Here is a 17,693-nt window from a genome sequence, read left to right on the forward strand (position 1 = left end):
CTATATCATATTTAACTTAAAATATGCACACTAATCCTTTATTTTATACTATTATAGATTTTTCTCATGAAAAATTGGATATATGAATGAATACAAATAAGTTTTTAAAATTCCAAAAATAGTTAAATGATTAAAAACACTGCTTGCATCTTAAAAATTATGAATTTGATATTACTCAACAATGAAATATATGCCCTATTACCGGTATTCAAAATCCAAATTTAAATTTTTAGACTGAAGTATTATTACTGTTTAAAGTGTAATATATGGATTTATTTTTTCACATGTGCAGGATTTTCTCAGAGTCTCAATAAATATAAGTGCACTTTACAAAATCCAGTAACAAAAATAAAAGCTATAAATGTCTATGTACAGTTATTTATGAAGTTAACTCAACCAAATTAAGTTTCATAAATTACTCACGGTCTGTGATTTCATAAATTAAAAAGAAAAACAAAATAAAAGATTTCATAAATTTTCTGAACTATTTAGATATTTTGTTATTTACAATTATGATACAATTATTAGTACAGTATTATATTTGTAAAGAAATATTTTTATTAGCATGCAAAATAAGTCAGCCTAATATGTAGTATTAATTTAGTTTATAGGTACTAGTGTAGTAATGATAAATCCTGCACATTTATACATATTTAATATTATTGAGCACAGTAGGTTTATTGTATTTGTCATAAATTACATTTTATTTAATATTAACATGATTATTTATTGCTATCTTTATATAATGTATGCTGTATAAATTTGCATATTCCAATTAAAAGAAATGCTTAAATAATAAAGACAGATAATACTAAAATAGACAATATGGTTTTGAATATCCTTCCTCAAATATTTTCCTAACTTCAAAAGATCTGTAATAAAATTTAAAAGATCAAAATTGAAAAATTATTATTATTTTTACTTTACTTTATGATAGACAAAATGCATAATTCAAAATCTGTTAGTTTATGTAACTTATATTTATTGCTGTGTACTATATATATACTTTTGTATAATATTTATACATAACTGAATACTATTCATATGTTTCCCAAGGTTTCTCTGGATAATTCATGGTCCCAGGTCTTGGATGTTTATATTGCTCTGGTTCTTGTAAGCAAATTCCATTTTCTAACAGTGTATCGATTAGTGATTGTACCTTGTTTCCAATAACAAAAGAAGTTTTATTCAAATAAATTTCAGATATACCACTTTCTAAGCAACGTTGTGCAAGCATACGTCCCACAAACTTATATGCTATACAATCATTTGTGCTAAAATAATTTGTATAATTTTAATTTGGTTCTTGAATTTTGAAAAGTATTTAATTATTAACTATTTAAAATTTTTCATAAGTTAATCAAATAATCTACGTAAGTCTAGAATCTATGTAAATCTTTGTCATCATTTCTCTTGCTAACTGAAATTTCAAATTTCAAATCAATGCATTTCTATTTCATGTATTTATAGTGTCTACAAACCTAAATAATTGTTTTTTCAATCCCCAATCTTTACTTGATATTGTGATAATTGGACCATTTTCAAAATGACATATTTCTGCTATAACATGTCGTTGAGTGGTACGTACAACCAACCTATCCAAATTTTGATCACAAGTGTTAGAAAGATACAGTATTAAAACGTAGTACACTATTAAGGTTATAATAGAAAAAATTATGTTATAGTAATTATCTTACTTATGCCAATATCCACATTGACGTTTATCAAGAGCATATCCTATATGTTTCCTTGCAATTCTTAAACGTTCCAAATTTCGTGGATTGCGATTTCTGATTTCTTTGCAATTTTTCACTATTTCTGCATTTCCATGCATTTGTCTTTTAATTAAGGTGTTGGTAGGTATTCGAAGCATTTTGAGATTTTATATAACTTATAAATATTTTAATAATTTTGTTTATTCAAATGCAAGCAAAGTGTATACGTATGTATATCTTTCGTTTAAACCTCAAATTCTTTAAATATTTCCAAACAATCACAAATAATGAATATAAGCTGGGCAGTGAACTCCTCGCTCAATGATACTACATAATCAATAACACAATAGACAATATTTTTCATAATATTTACATGTTATATAATATTTGGGTTTAATTCAATTAAAATAATAGAAAGTCTATTTTAAGATAATTAACAAAGTTCAGTGTTACTTAATCTATGTGTACAATTTCAATTAATTTTTTTCTTATACTATTTAATTATTTAAAAGAGCTAATATTTTTTTATTAATATGGTATCATAATATCATAACATTTATTAATATTCTTATTTTATTGCAAACAAAATTAAAATATATTAAATAACATTTTATATTTTGTTTGTTCATAAATTTATGTGAGATTACAGCAACCTACAAGTACATACGTATAAATATAAATATCAGCTCTCTTAATTTGAAATAAGAAGTATGTATATACATATAGTATAGTTTATACAAGTATGTAGTATAAGACGAATATAATCATGTATAGAAAAACACATTTCTTAAGCATATAGTAAAAAGTATAAACAGTAGACGGTAAGAAATATATTCAAGAATATAGATACTTGAGTTTTACATATTTTAAGCATCATTATATAAGAATAATAATATAAGAATGTGAATGTATGAAATATTTATATTTGTATGGGAGAAATGTAAAATAATAAATATATCATGAAATTTACATAAATTTGCTTTAAAATTTTGAATTCTTATACAGGGGACAGCACAATCTACAGTATCTTGCAAGGATTAAGTGTATAAATCTAATATTTTGTTTTTCTAAGTTTTATACATAACCAACTTAGATATGAAAAATGAAAAGGGAGAGTAAATATATAATTCGTAGTTAAACAAATGTTATACGCTGAACAAGAAAAATTTATAGCATTAAGAATTAAAAATTACTTTCAAAATGGGTACTGTAGAATATGGTTTTCCAATGATCGGTGGTTTAATGCCAGTAAGTAAGAATGAAATATAATTCATTTATCTATGAAAAATTACATTATATATAATAATTTTCTTATCTATATCTAAATTTTTTAAATATTTCTTTTTTATAAAATTAATTTTTGTGTTGCTAGCAAATTCAAGCTCTTATAGCACCACCTGTATCAGAAGATTCTAAAACAGCAAAAAATAAAAAGGACAAAGAAGAAAAAAAGCATCCGTATTTTAAAAGAAGAGGACGTGGCCACAATCATGATATCTGTGATGCCTGTCGAGATGGAGGAGAACTTATATGTTGTGACAAATGCCCTGCATCATATCATTTGCAATGCCAGTGAGTTTGGATACTTCAAGATGAAAGAAATGAGATTCAATATTTCTGGCTTTAGTAATATTATTTTTAAATATAAAAATGCTTACTGAATCTAATTTTTTGTTTAAATGAATTGAATTTTATATATATAATCATTTGCAGTTATCCAGCAGTGGATCCAGCAGATATTCCTAATGGGGAATGGTTGTGTTATGCTTGCCGATGTGCATCAAAAAGAAATCTGTTAGATACTAAAGGAAATGAAAAGAATAAAAAAAAATCTGCATTAGAAGTGTTAGCTTTGGCAGCATCTTTAGTTAATCCCAGAGAATTTGAATTGCCTAAAGAATTGCAATTACCAATTATGTTCCCTGGTAGTAATAAAGTAGATTATGTTTCAGGTAGAAGAGGAAAACAACAAAGTGGAAGTAATAATGGTATATATTATTTAATTTTTTATAGATATTTATTACATAATTTATCATTAATTATAAGATTTTTTTTCAGTAGGGAAAAGTCACTGTTTAGATAATAATTTAATGGTACCTTTACCAGCACGTTTGTGCTTTGAATGTGGTCGAAGCTGCAGAAAAGCACCATTAATTGCATGTGATTATTGTCCATTATATTTTCATCAAGATTGTTTAGACCCACCACTCACTGCTTTTCCAATTGGAAGATGGATGTGTCCTAATCATCCAAATCATTTCATAGATCAAAATTTATTAACGTCGTGTAGAGTGACTGAACGTATTAAACTATGGGATAAATATGCCAATCAACGTATAGATCAACATGCAGTAAAATTAGATTTTTTACGTAAAGCGCGTGCTGCAAATCCACTTTTTCGAACAAAGATCAAATTAGAAGGTCGAACAAGAGTAAAGGTACCCTGTTCTGTAAAATTTCATTATGAACACCCACCAGAATTAGATCCTGTACAATTTTATCATGATGCTGTCATAAGACCAGTGATTAAAAATATTAAAGTGCAGGATATAGAAGATAATGATAACAAACTCCCTAAAGTAGAAAAAGAAAATACAAAAGTGCAAAAATTGGAAGAATCAATGGAAGTAGAAAAGGAGATTGAAGAAAACAATGAATTAAAGGATGAAAATAATCAAGAAGATACAAGTAGCATTAAATATGAGGAAAATGTAGAACAAGAAAATGTAATTGAAAGTAGTTGTAATGATGACATTAGTACTGAATATTATGCAGAGAAATTTGGTTATGATATAAAAGAAGGTATACAGTTACTTGAAAGACCAGTTTTAGAAGCATTGGCATTACAACGATTAGAACAAATTTTAGATCCAGATGGAGAAAATTATGACATAATTAATTGCCAAACAAGGGCCAGAGCAGCATTGTTTTCTTTAAATCACAAACCTAAACCACCAACTTTTATGGTTCATAAAACACTTACTATTGGAAGTGGACCAAATTGTGATTTAGTTTTATCTAATTATGGTAACTGTAGTTTTACATCTTCAAAACACGCTATTATTTTTTTCGACGAGGTAATAATGGATAACGATTTCAATATGTATTGTTTTCATTAAATATCTTATGAGATGTATTATTTTATCTATCTATATTCTTTTATTTACAGAGTACCAAACGTTATGAATTATTAAACTATAGCGAATATGGAACAGTAGTTGATAATGTACTATATTCTTGTAACTATACAGGCGTCGTAGAAGAGATAAAAGAAGAAGCTGATGATAAATACCAATTAATTAGTAAGGAACAAGATACAACAGAAGCAGTAAAGGCTATAATAAGAGAAAAGGTTCTGACTCAAAAACAAATAGAGAAGAAAAGAGTATTATGTAAATGTAACTTGACAAGGTCTGAAACAAAAAATAAAGATCACTTAGAAGAAGGGTGGGAAGGAAGTGCTATTGTTGCTCACGGATCGACGCTGGCATTTGGATGCCTAATGTTTGTATTTAATACGATAAATGCACATTTAGAACGATGAATCCTTATAGTGTTAATATTCCATCATTTCCGTGTACAGATATTTTCGTAAGCTACCGATAATTAAATTAATGAAACGAATTCTTTTTATTTTATTTTGTTTGTATTTCATTGGCATTGGAAAGTAAATTTCAAAAGAATATTTCATGAAAATATTTTATTGAGTCAAACTATTTTCATGTATTTGTATCATAATTTACATCTTTATCGTCGTCATTAATAGGTTCATCAAAATCTCTAATCTTAACATCAGCATCCTCTCCATATTGAATAATATTGTCAATCGTTAGTTTAATATCTGCCATACTTTCTTCGTTTCTTATATTTAATGGATAAAAACGCACCAAACTGTAGTCCTCTATAAGCCTTCCTATTGCTTCAGTGAGGTTTCTGTATTTTTCATTCCAAGAATCTTTCTCCATGTCTGATAATAAACTGTATGGATCAGGTTCTAAATATTTGTCTAGTTGCTTTTTTGCACTTTTTGACAGTAAATCCATTTTACTAAGGATATTAATATGTGGTAATTCTAAATTAATCATCACACTAAGTGCAGCCATTGTACCTGATAAAAACTTTGATCCATCAACCATGAATTGACTATCTATTAAAAATACCCCACATATGCGAAAATTGAGATTTTGCAACATTGTTATTAATTGACGAATAACTGTCATATGTGTATATAGCTCTATTTGTCCTGGACAATCAAAGATAATATAATCATCATCCACATCACCTAATTTTTCCTCTAACCATGATGAGTTTTCTATTAAATACCTACAAATAAAATTTTACTGTAAATGTAAAATGTTTAACTTCACTATAATCTTTATATAGAAAGTAAAATTTATTTCATAAACTTACTCCATACAAAATACAAGACCACCATTAGGTCCAAATCGTAATTCATCATCTTCCATAGCATCATCTAACTGAATTAATTCTCTTATATCAACTAAAGGTTCATAATCAAAATATTCTGCTGCTGGATCTAAATTTACTACTTCTATTACTTGTCTTTCACTGGCTGCATGTTGTTGCATAGCAGAACAATAAGTGGACTATATAAAAAGATTATTAATATTAATGTGTAATATAATACATATTTAATAAAAAATATCTGTGTATTGTTTAATACTTATATTAATATAATTATGCGTTCATTTTAATTTAATTGCACATTTCAATTGCATCGTTTTCGTATACTTATACTTTACATTCATAAGTTTTAATAAAAGAAGAAGAGAATACCTTTCCGCTACCGGCTGGTCCCATAACAAGTTGCGCGTATCTCATTTTACTTTTCTGCTTTTAAATTAATATCATACGAATTAAATAAAATACACTTATGCGCTACAACCATTGGAAGTGATCACATTCTATTATTTGAGGTTGTCAAACCTGATGATTTTGAGTAATAAAAGGTTAATGTTTAGGTTAGAATTCTCACAGTTTGTGCAAATGTAATTCTTATAGTGAAATAAAATTTTTATAATTAAATGAGTTATACTTTATTAGTCATTTTGATAAAAATAAATGAAAAAGAAAGGAGATTATAAATTTTCTACGTATTACTATATTTAGACATTATAAAATACTAGTTATGAAATTTTGCAGTAAAATATAATAAAAATAATTCATTACAGTTTTATTATAATAATTCATTACAAGTACATAAAATCTATATTGTTAAGAAATTTATTGAATATTAAAAATAAAAGTTTTTATAAATAATACATTAATGAAAAGTAGTTTCCACATTAACATTTATTACCTTACAAAGAGTAAAAGCAAATGAAAAAATTTATACTGCTTTCTGAGATTGATGCATATATAGAAAAATAAAAAAAAAACTACATGCATTTACATAGCACTTATACTATTACTGTTGTATATCTATCCTTTTGATATGTTACAAATTGAACAAAAGAACTTGATATATGTGACAAATAGAAAAAAATTTCAACTTATATTAATTGTTTAAGTTGTTTTAAAATAATCATCTGAACTCGTTGTATATATATGGCCTTCAGAAGATAAAAAATCTAAAATTTCATCTACTTTCCCTGAAAGCGAGTTTGGCACTTTTTCTTTAATTTTATCTCTTTCAATACCAGATTCAGTATCATTTTGTGCATGAATAATTTTATAAACTAAAGTTTGTGCTTCTGACATTCCATAATAAGCAGCTTCTCCGTTTAGATCATTTTTATTGTCTTGATCTTTCTCTAATGTTGTAACATCTTTTGCCATCATTTTAGCTTTCAGTGTAACATAAGTAACTTCAAGAATATGATTTGTTAATTCATTCAAGGTTTGTAGTGGCCACATTCGTAAAATTAAAATATGTCGCTTATCAGTTTGTTCTCTAAGAAAACCAACTATGCGAACATATGTATTTATTTGCATTGTAGTATCTGATGTCTTTTTATCCATTTCTAACCATTTGAGCGCAGTGATTGTACCTAAATATACAAATACAGAAAAAACTAAAAACCAAGAAGAAAAAAACTTAGAGAAAGGAGTAAATATTAATTAAATTAAACCTGTTTCATCTTCAATGTCATATGATATTTTTGTTGTTGTCTCTTCGACATTACGTACTAATCCAACAATCATAAACATACGAACCGGGATTTCCCATAATTTTGGTTCATCAGTGGAAGAAAATGAAAGTAAATTTCCTATCATAGCAGGTACAATAGTTTGTTTTTTACGCTCTTTTATTCCGTCTGTTTTGTTCAAACTTTCTAAAAATCCACCTCGAGGATTTATACTGCTATCCAAATCTGATGACCACATATCGATGTTTAATTGATTATTTTTACAGAACGATAAATTTTAAAAATTTTGCGTTCATAAGTATCGACATGTGACAAGAGTAAATTATAGCTAAAGTCATACAATTTACGCGCGAACGTACAATCATAAATTATATATACATATAGACTAGATTCGCAATGAAATAAAACTGAAAGTGTACATAGTCTGCTCAACGAGACAAGACAGTAAACATAAATAAATTTGATTGTGTGGTTGCAACTATTGGTTGTCGACTAGTGAAACTCGAGTTTACGTTTACTGCGTCGTTTCGTTCAACAGGCTATACATTACATCTTACACGATTTACGATTTTATACTATGCTATACTACTTATAATAGTTTACAAAATTTCACAAACGCATCGTGCTACAATAATATACAATATACAATAAACGATATATATGAATTCTATGAAGTCTGTAATCTGCGAAAGAACAATAATAATACATACATAAGCGATATATTTTACACATAACTATACAATAAATCAGTTTAAATTTTCCTCTTTTTTATTTCCTAATTTCTAAGAATTTCTCTAGATACAATCTCTGAAAGCAACTTCACATTATCTTACCAAAAGTAAAATCACGCAATAGCGCAACACGAATATTTCTGGCGCGAATTTTATCTTTTGTATATATATAATAATATTTTAATCATTTTTATTTTAATGTTAGATTTGACGACTATAATTTGATAATTTTTGTCATTAATTGAAATAAAAATAAGTATGCCCTCAAAATAAAATTATGTACGTTTACTATCTCAGAGTATACCAAAGGTGGTTTTTTTCTATATGGTATTTGAAAATTTTAACTTGAATTTTTCATTTTATATAATTATCATCTTGTAAAGTAAAAGTTGCATTAATTATTTATTTATTTTTTAATTATTAATTATTTATAATAAAATTTAACAATTAATAAAACAATTAGTTCCATTGAATTATTTGCTTCTAGTTCTTTATTTAATATTGATATGAAAAAGAATATTTTGTATGAACTTAAAAATATGTATTTCTTTTTTACAATCTCTGAAATCTAGAAATATACCTCTTTTCTTAATTTTGATCTTTTTCAAAGTCGTAAGAAGCCACAATATGTAAAAAAAATCAATGCAAATGTGCCTTATGATACGAACATGTCATGGACGAAGGAAAACTTTGGTTTGTTGATTTAAAATTACTGCAAAAAATATCATGGCGTCTAAGACTCGTGCGGACAATATTGTTAATGAACGCCGTTTGCGTCCGATATATGGCAAGTATATTGTTGATATTATTATTAATGAATAAATATTTATATTTCTTAAGTCATAAGAGAACGTGCTTTCAGTACTTGACCGGTAACGAGGTTATGTAACATTATTGCACTGTGGATTTCAGATTGGTTGGATAATGGAAATAATAAGAAAGCTCTTCAAGAAGCAGATAAAGTGCTTAAGAAGCAGCCAAGCAATCAATGTGCTAGGGTACTCAAAGCTTTGGCTTTATTACGACTTGGTAAAGAAAATGAATGTCAAATTATTATGGATAAAGTACGTTCTGAGATTCCCTGTGAGGACTGTACTCTACAAGTCATGAGCATTTGCTATAGAGAAAGACACCAACGTGAGTCCAAGTTGTGCTTTATTGTTTCTTACACATATCAGTAATTGTAATTGCTACATATATATTAAACTATTGAAAGAACTGAATATGGTATTGAATTTATTTACAGCTGATAAAATCAGTGAAGTGTACGAAGCTGCAGTTAAAGTAGATCCTAGCAATGAAGAATTATTAACACATCTCTTTATGTCTTATGTTCGTCTTGGAGATTATAAAAAACAGCAACAAACAGCACTTGCTTTATATAAATTAAAACCAAAAAATCCTTACTACTTCTGGGCTGTGATGAGCATAGTAATGCAAGCTATACATTCAGATGTAAAGTTAGCAAAAGGAGTTACTTTACCTTTAGCAGAAAGAATGGTTTGTAGATTAATGTAAAATTATTCTAGTATGACAAAGTATAAATTGTTTTATTGGTAGCTTTTATATTATTTCAATAAAAATTAGGTATTAAAATTAATTAAAGAAGGAAAAATTGAAGCAGAACAAGAAGTGCAACTTTACTTAATGATATTAGAACTTCAAGGTAAAAATGAAGAAATGTTAAATGTTTTATCAGGGCCATTAGCTTCACATCTTTCGTCTGTTTCACAACACAAAGCAGCACTTTTATTAAGATTGGAGCGTTTTTCTGAAGCAGTTAATGCATATAAGGAACTCATCAGTGAAAAGTGAGTGTAATGTAGTGTATGTGCACTTTAAGTAATAATGTTCTAATGTTCTATACTACTTGTATATTATAAATAGTGTTGATAATTGGGCATATTACCAAGATTATCTTCTTGCGGCTCTTAAATTTCAAAAGCCAGAAGAATGTTTAAATTTCCTTAATAAGATCATAACCACATTAGAGAAAAAATGTAGAGCTCCTTACCTTGCAAAATTTGAATTATTAAAACTTACTCAAAATGGTGAAATTATTGAAAATGTTACCGAACCAATTGATTTAATGTATCAGTATTTTTCACAATTTGGAGAAAAAAGTTGTGTAGTTGGAGATTTACGTTTATACTTACATTTATTAACACCTATGGGCAAGCAACAGTTGATTCAAAAGGTAAGTAATAAGATAGCAAACTGTATCATTCATATAAAAGTAACAATTCATTTGTATGATATTTTATTCCGAATACTGTTATGTTTTTAGATAGAAGAAAGTGTTGGTGTCAAACCTGATGGATTCCCAACTAATTTGCAACAAATGCAGAGACACATTCATTTAGAACAATTGCGTCGTATTTGTGGTTTTCATCATCCTCCAAATATTGATATAAATAAGCAGAAACAATTAGTAGAACGATTATGTAAATTATATAAGAAGGGTAATGAATTATGTCCAATCCAAGATAGATTACCAACAGACTTTTGTCCAGCAGATTCTTATATTCTTCTAGCAACGCACTTATTGCATGAATTATGGTGCAATACAAATGATGCAGTGTATCTTTATAGGTAATTATTTTATATTTTTAAGTAAAAAAAAGTATTCATGGAAAAAATTTAGCATGTAATAAAAATAATAATATATATTTATAGGGCAATGGAATTATTAGAACGTGGTTTGTTATCAAGTCCGGCTAATTTTTATATAAAAATTCTACTAATACGAATCTATTTGGAAGCAGGACTAGTAGGTGCAGCTGATCATGTTTTTACATTGTTGGATGTTAAACATATTCAGTTAGATTCATTGGGTTATTTACATGCATCATTACTTGCTCCACTTGGCCATCTTACATTAGCTACCATAACTTTAGATCATACTACTAAATTTTTTATTGCAAATTACAAAGATGTATGTATTTGTATATTATAAAATTCTTTTAATTAATAAGTAAAATTCTATCTAATTCAATTATAATATGTGATTAGAGCGCAGATCATTTAACGTTTGCCTATAAATACGGAAGTTTTGTAAAGATTCAAGAATTTGTGGAGTTAAAAGAACGTTTGGAAAATTCTTTTCACTTTGTTATGACTACTGTAGATAAGATGCTTTTGGAATTAGGTTGGTGCAGTAGTTCCACATCTTTAATTTCTGCTTTAGATAATATGGATATACAACTAATCGAGGATTCTGTTCGATTGAATTCTTTACGAGATAATCGTGATTTGGAGGTAATCCTATATCCATAACATATTAAAAAAGAAAACTTAAAATTTAAAAGAATTGATGCAATTCTTTACTTAAACAGGTTGTTCCTGGATGGGAACCACTTACGGAAAACGGAGAGGATATTAGAATGCAAGAAGAAACACGTATATGTATGTTAAGATTACTAGCAGTGCGAGATTTAATATTAAAAATTTTAGCAGCATGTGTAGCACCTGACAGTTCCTCTCTTCTTACTCGATTTTCTAATGAACTGAAACAGCTGGATAATGAACAAATTCCTTTGATTCTTAAAAAATTTGAATTAGAGGGGAGAAAGAATAGATCATGTAAAATGTTAGTTCCTATGGATGCAGTCGAAAGGTTATGCGAAGCTCATTACTCCGAACAATTGAAGACAATCGCCCGACTTACAGAATCGCTTGCTCAGTCACGTTATCCTGATTTTGAATGTATTCAGATGCTGCGAGTTTCACCATGCCTTCAGACAATAGATATCCCTGAGCAGAGAATTCCAATGTCTTTCAAGCATTTTTTATTGAGAGCGTCAACGTGCAGCGAAACTCTCGCAATTATTAGTGCCATATGTACTCTGTGTGCAACACAATTACAACCTAAGACTTCGCAAAAAAAGAATAAGAAAAAATGTAATAAACAAATAACATCTATTTCATTAAATGATAATGATCATGTAAGTTAATCGAATGAATTGATATTAGCTGTTTACTCTAATTTAAGCGATGTTTTCATTTGTTTGTTTACTGTGTTATAGAGTTGGAAAGAAATAGTAATGGTACTTGAAGAGCGGGTTCAAAATTTAGATTCGGTACTAACAGAATTCGAAAAATACGAGTTACATACTGGGCTGAGTAACGATGAAGATAATTTGTGTGCTACAATAATTAAATATGGTCAAGATAGTTTGGAACAAAGTTGCAGATCATTAAAATCTCGAGTTCAAAGTACGCTTAAACTTCTAAGCAGTTTAAAAAGCTGAAATTGTAAGAAAATTCTTGTACAAAGAATATCCATCCAGCTATTCATTGATTTCTAAAACCAGTTCATTTATTGTGTACATAGTTATTAGTCTTAATCAATTATAAATACTGACTGAATTGTTTATTACAATCAATACAAAATCATACTAAATTCATAAAGAATTATTAATTTAGAAACATTTCATATGCACAAATTTTGGTACATTCACGTTGAAGTGGAATACACTGCCATCTTATGTAAATTATATATTTTTAAAATAAGTGAACAGTATATTTGACAAAAAAACATTAAATTAATAAAACTTGGTTAAATCTAAATTATGTTATCCTTGGATAACAGAATATTTACAAGTGTTTTCTAATTGGTTACTGTTAACTTTATTTATAATCATTTAAAAATTGGTTGTACAATTTTTTTATTGTTTTAAAAGTTATTGAAATTAAAATGCAATTGTTTATTATTTTCATGTAAATTTTGAATTTATATATATTAAGTACGTGTTTACATAGAGGTGTGTATAAATTCTTATACGTGAAAAATATCATAAAGTTAAAATTAATTAACTTAAAAAAATGTTACTCTAAAGTAAAATAGTTTTTCTCTAATATCAAATTCTTTTATTTGTATTTTGCTTCTTCCATTGTATATGAATAAATTTATTACTTGTTAATCATGTAATTTAAGTAATTACTTGATTGAACTGTATGAAATTAATAAATTGGATAAATTTATATGAAACAAAAAAAATTGTATCCATTTATATATTTAAGTGATTTTAATCAGCTAATATCAGCTGATATAGATTTTAATTAATTATATTTAGACTTTATCTAAATCAAAGATATTTTTGTTTAAACAAGAACATTATAAAATTATTAGTCATTAATAGATTAGCAAACTATAATAAAGATGTGTGTATTAAGAAATTATATTTATATATTTTAAAAAGCTATATTGGCTGTTATTCACATTGATAAGATTATTGTCAGATTGGTACAATTTTGTGGAGGATCTGTTTCTGTAGGGAAAGTTTCTATATTGTATATTCTATATATATTTTCGACTTATCTTTCATATAGGTTAATTTCTTATCAGTCGCTTTATCTTCAGTTATATATCTTATATTAAACGGTAAGATGTGTGTAAATATATGTACGTGTCTATGACATTAAGCACTCTATGAGCATGCAACAACATTCAGTACTCATTAATGTGTCTGAACTCGTCAATCGGCAAATACGCAGTTTAAGTTTGAAAACATATATTTTATATATTATTGAATTAGATTTCATATAATATTTATACCACGTGTTGTAACAAAATTTTTTTCGTAATAATTTACCCTGTACTGTGTACTGACAATGTGGTCTAACCTGGACAGTACTATTGTGAATGCATCAGGAGGATTTTTGAATGATAGTCAGCATCAAAGTGACGGAAATAAAAAAACTGGTGGAAGAATCAAGAAAATAATTCCTGTTATGATTCAACAGTTAACACAACTTAATGACAATTTGGAAGGTAGTATTATTACTCTTGTAGGAATTATACACCATATAGAGAAGAGTAGCACAAAAGTGACATATGAAATTGAAGATGAAACAGGTATCAAAAAGGAATATTTTGAAATTTATGTAATTCTAGAGATAAATTTCTATTATTAATATAATTTTTTATGTTAGTATATAATTATTTGCTATTTATTAGATCAAATAAATTTTTGAAGAAATATGATAAAATTAATATATTAATTGATTAATTACAGGTCATATTACATGTTTCCAATGGTTGGCAGTGGGAAAGTCACAATCAATAATTAATTTAAATACCTATGTACGAGTATTTGGATACATAAGAGAACAAACTGAAATCAAACATATATTAATTTTAAGGATTTGGCCTTTGACTACCTTGAATGAGTTAACTAATCATTTATTGGAAGTGACTTATGTAGCATTAAAGATTCAAAAGACTTCTAATAATAAAGATAAAAGTTCTGATGTCCCTATGCTAGATGACAACCTTGGGTTGACTAAAGAACAAACTATAGTCTATAAGGTCATTCAAGCAGAAAATGATAGCGAAAATGGAATAGAAAGAAAGACTCTCAAGAACCGTGTGCCAAAGAATATGTTGCCATTAGTTGATGAGATAATTGACTTTCTTACAAGTGAAGGACATATTTATACCACTTTTACAGATGATCACTTTAAGACAACATAATTATGCAAGCAGATGCAGAATTTTGCTGCTCAAACCTAATTTGAGAAAGATCTAAAGTTATCTAAACCTGTTGATAAATTAATATGTACATTCTAAATAATTATTGTATAGAGATTTTTGTATTATATAGACGTAATATTAAGAAATAAATTTGAATTAATGTTTTGTGTAATTGATAACAATTTTGAATAATTGTTCTAAATATATGTACAAATATTATTTTTTTAAAATAAACAATTAATTCAACATCAACCGAGTGCTACCTAACATAAAGTATGATTGTTATATTATATCATTATTATATCATATTATATTATTATACAGGACGATCCTCCTGTTAGTTGATTCAAAGCCAGTGCCGCCAATCATACCGTGGAAATTCCTTATTAATTGACAAGATTTAGTTCCCACTCGCACGCCTAATTAATAAGGCAATATTATGTGCTATTCAACATTTAATAATAAAATGTTACGACAATCCATTTTTAAAGTTTCAAGTATTATTTAACATATTTTTTAAATTTTATCTATATTTAGTTTTGCTAAGAATTTCAAATCGCTTTGAAATCTACGAATTATGTCCCGATGTATGATATTACTAAGTATGTGATTACCATAAACTTTGCAAAGTATCTGTAAGTCATCTTTACTTATTTTTATGAAAATAGTATTTGCACATACACCCACGCATTTTGTATAGAACGATAGGACAAAACGTAGTTGACATTCTGTCATCATACGTGCATAAAGATTTAACTCTGTCTCTTATGTTTGTTTTTAACAAAGTAAGATATTCTGAAGAAAATTTGAAAACTTCTTTTATACATTGAGTTATGATTAAAAAGTTTATTAAAAGAATATTAAAATTCACTTATAATTTATATTAGTATAAAAATTAATATGTGAGTTACATTGTGTTTAAAAAATTTCAGTTAGGTTATCAAATACGAATTATTGAAATGATTTCTTTTAGATTAATTTGCTACAATATAAATATGCAGATTTTATATTCTTTAATTATTCAATAATAAGTTTTCAAAAATATTTACGGAACTCAATATGTCTGAATCTATGGATATTTCTGAATCTGCTAACGAAAATATTTCTACCCAACCTGATGTATCTGCTCAAATAAACAAGAAGGAGAAGAAGCCAACATGTATCATCATTCTTGGAATGGCTGGGTCTGGCAAAACCACATTTGTACAAAGACTTGTTTCAGTATTATACAAAACAGGAAAACCTTATGTAATAAATTTAGATCCTGCATGTAGAGAAGTTCCTTATCCTGCTAACATAGGTAATATATTATTACTGTTTTTTCATTACAAATATGCTTTAATAAATTCTTAATGCTTTAGATATTAGAGATACTGTCAATTATAAGGAAGTGATGAAACAATATAGTTTGGGACCAAATGGTGGTATTGTTACTGCCCTAAATCTTTTTTCTACAAAATTTGATCAAGTTATAGAACTTATTGATAAAGGAGGCAAAGAGCATGAATATGTAATTTTGGATACTCCTGGGCAAATAGAAGTTTTTACATGGTCAGCAAGTGGGACAATCATAACAGAAGCTTTAGCATCTGAATTTCCAACGATTATAGTGTATATATTAGATACTGTAAGAAGCGTTAATCCTGTAACATTCATGTCTAACATGCTTTATGCATGTTCTATACTTTATAAAACTAAATTACCATTTATTGTTGCTATGAATAAGGTAATTGTTAAAGTACATAATATTATTATGTTATCTAATAATTAATCTAATAATATAATTCTATATATATATGTTTTAAGATCGATGTCATCGAACATAGTTATGCAGTAGACTGGATGCAAGATTTTGAAGCATTCCAGGAAGCTTTGGATTCAGAAACGAGTTATATTAGTAACTTAACACGTAGTATGGCTCTTACACTTGATGAATTTTATAGCCATTTACGTAGCTGTGGAGTCTCCGCTGCAACAGGAGCTGGTATTACTAAGTTTCTTGAACTTATTAAAGATGCAGAAGAAGAATATGAAAGGTAAATGAAGTTCATATATCAATAGTATTTATAAAAAATATTATTATTAATACCATTAATTAATATAATGTTATAAAAAGTTATGAAATGCAAAAAGTAAATTTTCCGTTAAAGAGAATATAAGAAAGCTTGGAAGAGAATGAAGATTAAACGAGATGCTCAGCGACAAAAGGCAGAGAAAGAGCAACTTGAAAAAGCAACTCAGGAAGCTACAGGAGAAAGTATGCCATTAATAACAACAGTTAATAGCGGAAGAGAAATTTCAGATATATATTTAAAACACGCTGGTAATGAATCAAGTGAAGATGAAGAAGGTGTGGAAAATCCATTTAAAAACGAAGAAGATGAAGAAGAAAGAAAGGAAGCAGAGTCCTTCAAAAGTTTTTTAAATAGACATAAAATGCAACAAACGAAACATACAACTGATCAACCTACAACAAGTAGTGATACATAGCCTAAAAAAAAATGTTTGTATTAAAAAATAAATTTTGTTATTAACAAATAAATTGTACGTTTAATATAAAGATATTATATTTTGAACTTTACATTTTATAATTACATATTTAATGGAAAATTATTTTACATAATATTTATTTTCTAAATGGCAATTGTCCTTAGAATACTTA

The 17,693-nt window shown here is 27.2% G+C and overlaps 7 protein-coding genes across 14 annotated transcripts; 4 read left to right on the top strand and 3 right to left on the bottom strand.

Annotated features, from left to right (window-relative positions):
• Positions 1–73: 73 nt before the first annotated feature.
• Positions 74–2,106, bottom strand: LOC100650775 (39S ribosomal protein L18, mitochondrial). 2 transcript variants are annotated; one of them, XM_020864667.2, is made up of 4 exons: positions 1,698–2,106; positions 1,482–1,595; positions 1,031–1,274; positions 74–872 (listed from the first exon to the last, which is right to left on the bottom strand). In XM_020864667.2, the coding sequence occupies exons 1-3, from the start codon at positions 1,871–1,873 to the stop codon at positions 1,037–1,039; spliced, it is 528 nt and encodes a 175-aa protein (XP_020720326.1). In that variant the 5' UTR covers positions 1,874–2,106; the 3' UTR covers positions 74–872; positions 1,031–1,036. The 2 variants fall into 2 exon arrangements, with proteins under 2 accessions (XP_020720326.1, XP_048264796.1); XM_048408839.1 differs by lacking the exon at positions 74–872 and having other exon boundaries at positions 966–1,274; positions 1,698–2,104.
• Positions 2,107–2,341: 235 nt separating this feature from the next.
• LOC100650531 (PHD finger protein 12) lies at positions 2,342–5,339 on the top strand. 3 transcript variants are annotated; one of them, XM_048408834.1, is made up of 6 exons: positions 2,342–2,536; positions 2,721–2,963; positions 3,088–3,287; positions 3,429–3,703; positions 3,777–4,792; positions 4,885–5,339. In XM_048408834.1, the coding sequence occupies exons 2-6, from the start codon at positions 2,916–2,918 to the stop codon at positions 5,257–5,259; spliced, it is 1,914 nt and encodes a 637-aa protein (XP_048264791.1). In that variant the 5' UTR covers positions 2,342–2,536; positions 2,721–2,915; the 3' UTR covers positions 5,260–5,339. The 3 variants fall into 3 exon arrangements, with proteins under 3 accessions (XP_048264791.1, XP_003397745.1, XP_012167085.1); XM_003397697.4 differs by having other exon boundaries at positions 2,349–2,536; positions 3,774–4,792; XM_012311695.2 differs by lacking the exon at positions 2,342–2,536 and adding an exon at positions 2,552–2,623 and having other exon boundaries at positions 3,774–4,792.
• A 59-nt stretch (positions 5,340–5,398) lies between these two features.
• On the bottom strand, positions 5,399–7,141 carry LOC100649385 (GPN-loop GTPase 3). 2 transcript variants are annotated; one of them, XM_048408838.1, is made up of 4 exons: positions 7,036–7,141; positions 6,513–6,662; positions 6,126–6,322; positions 5,399–6,038 (listed from the first exon to the last, which is right to left on the bottom strand). In XM_048408838.1, exons 2-4 carry the CDS (start codon positions 6,555–6,557, stop codon positions 5,435–5,437), a joined length of 846 nt encoding a protein of 281 aa, XP_048264795.1. In that variant the 5' UTR covers positions 6,558–6,662; positions 7,036–7,141; the 3' UTR covers positions 5,399–5,434. The 2 variants fall into 2 exon arrangements, with proteins under 2 accessions (XP_048264795.1, XP_003397736.1); XM_003397688.4 differs by lacking the exon at positions 7,036–7,141 and having other exon boundaries at positions 6,513–6,816.
• A 100-nt stretch (positions 7,142–7,241) lies between these two features.
• On the bottom strand, positions 7,242–8,253 carry LOC100650287 (replication protein A 32 kDa subunit). Its single transcript, XM_003397695.3, has 2 exons — positions 7,808–8,253; positions 7,242–7,726 (listed from the first exon to the last, which is right to left on the bottom strand). Exons 1-2 carry the CDS (start codon positions 8,061–8,063, stop codon positions 7,242–7,244), a joined length of 741 nt encoding a protein of 246 aa, XP_003397743.1. The 5' UTR covers positions 8,064–8,253.
• Positions 8,254–9,187: 934 nt separating this feature from the next.
• Positions 9,188–12,962, top strand: LOC100648561 (N-alpha-acetyltransferase 25, NatB auxiliary subunit). The gene is made up of 10 exons (XM_012311691.3): positions 9,188–9,343; positions 9,469–9,693; positions 9,803–10,056; positions 10,144–10,367; positions 10,444–10,753; positions 10,844–11,148; positions 11,233–11,491; positions 11,569–11,814; positions 11,892–12,500; positions 12,582–12,962. Exons 1-10 carry the CDS (start codon positions 9,283–9,285, stop codon positions 12,804–12,806), a joined length of 2,718 nt encoding a protein of 905 aa, XP_012167081.1. The 5' UTR covers positions 9,188–9,282; the 3' UTR covers positions 12,807–12,962.
• Positions 12,963–13,695: 733 nt separating this feature from the next.
• Positions 13,696–15,283, top strand: LOC100647738 (replication protein A 32 kDa subunit). 2 transcript variants are annotated; one of them, XM_048408843.1, is made up of 2 exons: positions 13,696–14,329; positions 14,574–15,283. In XM_048408843.1, exons 1-2 carry the CDS (start codon positions 14,170–14,172, stop codon positions 15,029–15,031), a joined length of 618 nt encoding a protein of 205 aa, XP_048264800.1. In that variant the 5' UTR covers positions 13,696–14,169; the 3' UTR covers positions 15,032–15,283. The 2 variants fall into 2 exon arrangements, with proteins under 2 accessions (XP_048264800.1, XP_003397722.1); XM_003397674.4 differs by having other exon boundaries at positions 13,704–14,413.
• Positions 15,284–15,387: 104 nt separating this feature from the next.
• On the top strand, positions 15,388–17,591 carry LOC100646831 (GPN-loop GTPase 1). 3 transcript variants are annotated; one of them, XM_048408840.1, is made up of 5 exons: positions 15,388–15,666; positions 16,005–16,331; positions 16,393–16,757; positions 16,838–17,067; positions 17,182–17,591. In XM_048408840.1, the coding sequence occupies exons 2-5, from the start codon at positions 16,091–16,093 to the stop codon at positions 17,519–17,521; spliced, it is 1,176 nt and encodes a 391-aa protein (XP_048264797.1). In that variant the 5' UTR covers positions 15,388–15,666; positions 16,005–16,090; the 3' UTR covers positions 17,522–17,591. The 3 variants fall into 3 exon arrangements, with proteins under 3 accessions (XP_048264797.1, XP_020720327.2, XP_048264799.1); XM_020864668.2 differs by lacking the exon at positions 15,388–15,666 and adding an exon at positions 15,673–15,816; XM_048408842.1 differs by lacking the exon at positions 15,388–15,666 and adding an exon at positions 15,690–15,933.
• Positions 17,592–17,693: the final 102 nt, after the last annotated feature.

This window comes from Bombus terrestris, chromosome 9, assembly GCF_910591885.1.
Source record: "Bombus terrestris chromosome 9, iyBomTerr1.2, whole genome shotgun sequence".
Lineage (NCBI taxonomy): Eukaryota > Metazoa > Arthropoda > Insecta > Hymenoptera > Apidae > Bombus > Bombus terrestris.